This window comes from Sinocyclocheilus anshuiensis, unplaced genomic scaffold (genome assembly GCF_001515605.1).
Source record: "Sinocyclocheilus anshuiensis isolate Anshui unplaced genomic scaffold, SAMN03320099.WGS_v1.1 scaffold624, whole genome shotgun sequence".
In the NCBI taxonomy this organism is placed as follows: Eukaryota; Metazoa; Chordata; class Actinopteri; order Cypriniformes; family Cyprinidae; genus Sinocyclocheilus; species Sinocyclocheilus anshuiensis.
The window spans coordinates 441,291-444,695 of record NW_015554128.1 but is presented as its reverse complement, the minus strand read 5'-3'; the positions used below and the strand labels follow the sequence as shown (position 1 = coordinate 444,695).

The window sequence follows — 3,405 nt, the reverse complement described above, 5'->3', positions numbered from 1 at the left end:
ATATATAAATAAATAAATAAATAAAAGCTTGAAAAAAAAACAAAGCGATATAGCACAAATCAGTAGATTTAAAAATAAAAAAGATGATCTCCACTGCTCTTAAAACAATTCCTTTTTTCAGTTTTGTGAGCGCTACAGAAAGGATATTTCGTTTTTCTTTTTTCCCTCTTTTTTTCTTTCACCCAGACTGCTGTGTAAACTTAACATTTGGATCTTCTTGAGCATTGAAGTCGTTTGACTCTCATTCTGACGGCACCCATTCACTGCAGAGGATCCATTGTAGAGAAAGTGATGAAGTAATGCACTTCATCTTTTATAACATGGGATTTTGACCAAAAATATTAAATCTTGATTTTTGTAAAATGTTGCAAAAAGATGTTAAAATTATGTTAAGATGTGAAAAATTACAGTTTTGGACATATAAGGTAATTAAAAAATATTTTTTAAAAAACCTTAAAGGAACTACAAATGAGCATGTAAAGCAAATATCTTTAAAAGAAATTCCTGACCTGTTTGCATCTCTGATTTTTGGATGAACTATTCATATTGTTTGGTATTAATAATATTTAGCTCGCTCTAATAATTACATTTGTCCATTTCAGGTTGGAAAATACATTTGACTTTACTGGGCCTTTTGCGAAACGTGTGCCCACTATCCAGGGAGGATATCAGGCAGCTGGACTGTGTGTGGCTTTGTGTTTCGGAATCGGAGGCGGCATATTTGTTGGTAAGAGTCTTTTGATATTAATCAGGTTTAAGTGCATATTGTGATGGCTTCTCGTTGTGTGCAGCAGTGCACAATACAATACTTCAGAAAAGCTTGCAGATCTGAAGGGCTTTGTTGTGATTGTTTGCCATGCAGTGGAACAGGTGTGTTTGTAACATGAAAACTAAAGAGGACAGTGTAGGATGACATTTGCTAGTCACTCTACAAATGGCTTTGCGTTAATGGTTCAGGTTTACACAAATACACCTGATCTTCATCTGGAGTGAATGGCCAGGTGTATCGGATTCCAGTTTGTCATGGAAATGTCACATTTATCATGTTGGCATAACTGTATTGTTACACCGACAGGCCTGGTTCTGAAGCTGCCCATCTGGGGCGATCCTGCAGATGAAAACTGCTTTGATGATGAGATCTACTGGGAGGTCAGACAGGTTTTTTTCTTTTTCTTTTAACATTTACAGATTTTTCTCAATCAAAGCCATAACTAAATATAACTTAATTTAAAATAATACAATATAATATGTTATTTTTATACATGCATTCATAATTTATTTCTCTGATTGTTTTTTCATTAACCATTGCAGGTTCCTGAGGATGAAGAAAGTGTTCCTCCCATCCTGGCCTACAACAACCACATGATCCCCAACAAACATGCAGACATGTGAGTACTGGAATAAAACACTGACCCCACCATTTAAAAAGGCCCTGTTACTGTTTTCTCAGTTATTGACTTGTTTGTGAATTCTAGACATCCTAATCTCTGGTTTATGAAAAATGATATCTGCTGTTCAATAAGAACTATTTCCTGTGAGGCAAAAAAAATCCACAAGGGGGCGCATGAGGCTCAATACTAATGGGCCATTGAGCAGCATTTTAAGTTCGGGATGTTTTTTGTCCGTGGAGACATCTGTACAGTGCAATCATTTAAATTTAACAATTGTTTAGAGCTTAATTATAAAAATTTTAGACGTGCATAAAAGCCACACAACTGAAAATCCACAGCGATTCATAATAAAACAAAAAATGTAGTAATTATATAGTAAATGTAGTAGTAATAGTAGTAGTAGTAGTAGTAGTAGTAGTAGTAGTAATAATTCAAATATATTTTATAGTTTTACAGACAATATAAAAACAGAAATCAAAAGAAAATTAATAATAATAATAATAATATAATTGTATTGCTTCATAGAAAATATAAAAAAGCAAATAAAAATTAATATAATAATGATGATGACAATTTATTTTATAGCTTCACAGACAATTGAAAAAAAAAATATAATAATAATAATGATAATATTTATAACCAGAGGAAAATGAATATATAAATTCTTCTTTTTATTATTATTTAAATTAAAATGTGTTTATGTGGCTTCACAGAAAATATCAAAAATAAAGAAGCTTAAAAGAAAGTTGAAAACTGCCTAGAAACCTCTCCGTGTGTAATTGAAGGGCAATAGTGGCAAAGAATTAGGTAGCATTTCTGTACCATCTCAGGTCATGTGACATTAGGAGTTGATTTCCTCTCTCCACCACAAGGTGGCGCTTGATGACCGCGTTGAGTTTAGGAGCAGCAAAATTGAACTGAAAGCTGAAAGTAACACATGGTTTCTCATTCAGGAGAGAGACAAACTTCGTGGAGCAGAGTTAACACATGGAATCAGATCCGCAGTGATGTGAATCTGTGTCACTGAGAAAACATCTGCTTTCCTGCCGCTCTCCCTGAAGATAACAATACTCACGACACAAAGGGACATTTCTTTTGCTTGCCACGAAGCGCATATCACACATATTTTGATGATACACTGAATACATTGATTTTATCCAGGTTGAGATGCGACTATTTTAAATATCTCCCTTAATATATTTGTATGTCAGAATTCAGATCAGTCAGAATTATAAAGTAGAAAAAAGATCAATTAATTTATTTTTCTTTTAACAAAAATGAGGAGTCCTGATTTCCTGTGAATGTGTTCAGAGAAAATGTGACCAAAAACCCACAACCTCTAAACCTCCAAGCGGTTACATTTTTAATGGAATTAATTTTACAGGTGTTCATTTAAACATTTGTTATCCGAACATTATTTGATCGTTATAATGTGATTATTTAGTTTAATAAGATTAGAAATAGTTTGTCTTAATTTTGTAGGGGAGAATCCGCACATTGTATCCACATTTTTAAAAGCGGAATTCTATAATCTTTCATTTATAGATTTTTCCTGATCATTTGCATGTCCATGTCAATCAGCATGCGTGCAGAACGTCTCTAAATCAAACATTTGTCATTTTCTTAATGCTTCACAGATTTGGCCAAAATGACAGCAACAATGTGCAATATCAGTATGTTAATATTCCTACACTGTTTCCTTTCTCTAATGTAACATACACATTTAACTTGTTTTGTCTTTTGTGTGTTATCTTTATTGTAAGATTGATTATTAAACTTTTGAGTACTGTCTAATTCCAGATTAAATTATTGAAGTGATTGTTACATTAGGTTCATTTGCTCCTTTTTTCCTATCTTTGTCCCTTGTAGACTCATGGTGGGGTGAAAGGTCGTGACATTTGGTTGTCTGGGGTCGATTGGTTGATGTCAGAGGTCTGTCCTATTAAACACAACACCAAACAGAGAACTGGATGTTGGGGGTCAAAGGGCAGATGAATGGCACAGGTGAATCCAG

At 33.6% G+C, this 3,405-nt stretch overlaps 1 protein-coding gene across 1 annotated transcript in view; it reads left to right on the top strand.

The window, feature by feature from the left end:
* Positions 1-3,190, top strand: part of LOC107670225 (ammonium transporter Rh type C-like 2) — an 11,303-nt gene extending 8,113 nt beyond the window's left edge. Inside the window, exons 8-11 of the mRNA XM_016462756.1 lie at positions 603-727; positions 1,076-1,149; positions 1,312-1,388; positions 2,345-3,190. Of these exons, the coding sequence (XP_016318242.1) occupies positions 603-727; positions 1,076-1,149; positions 1,312-1,388; positions 2,345-2,375 (307 nt within the window). The 3' untranslated portion in view covers positions 2,376-3,190. The remainder of the gene's footprint in view (positions 1-602; positions 728-1,075; positions 1,150-1,311; positions 1,389-2,344) is intronic.
* The last annotated feature ends 215 nt before the right edge of the window (positions 3,191-3,405 follow it).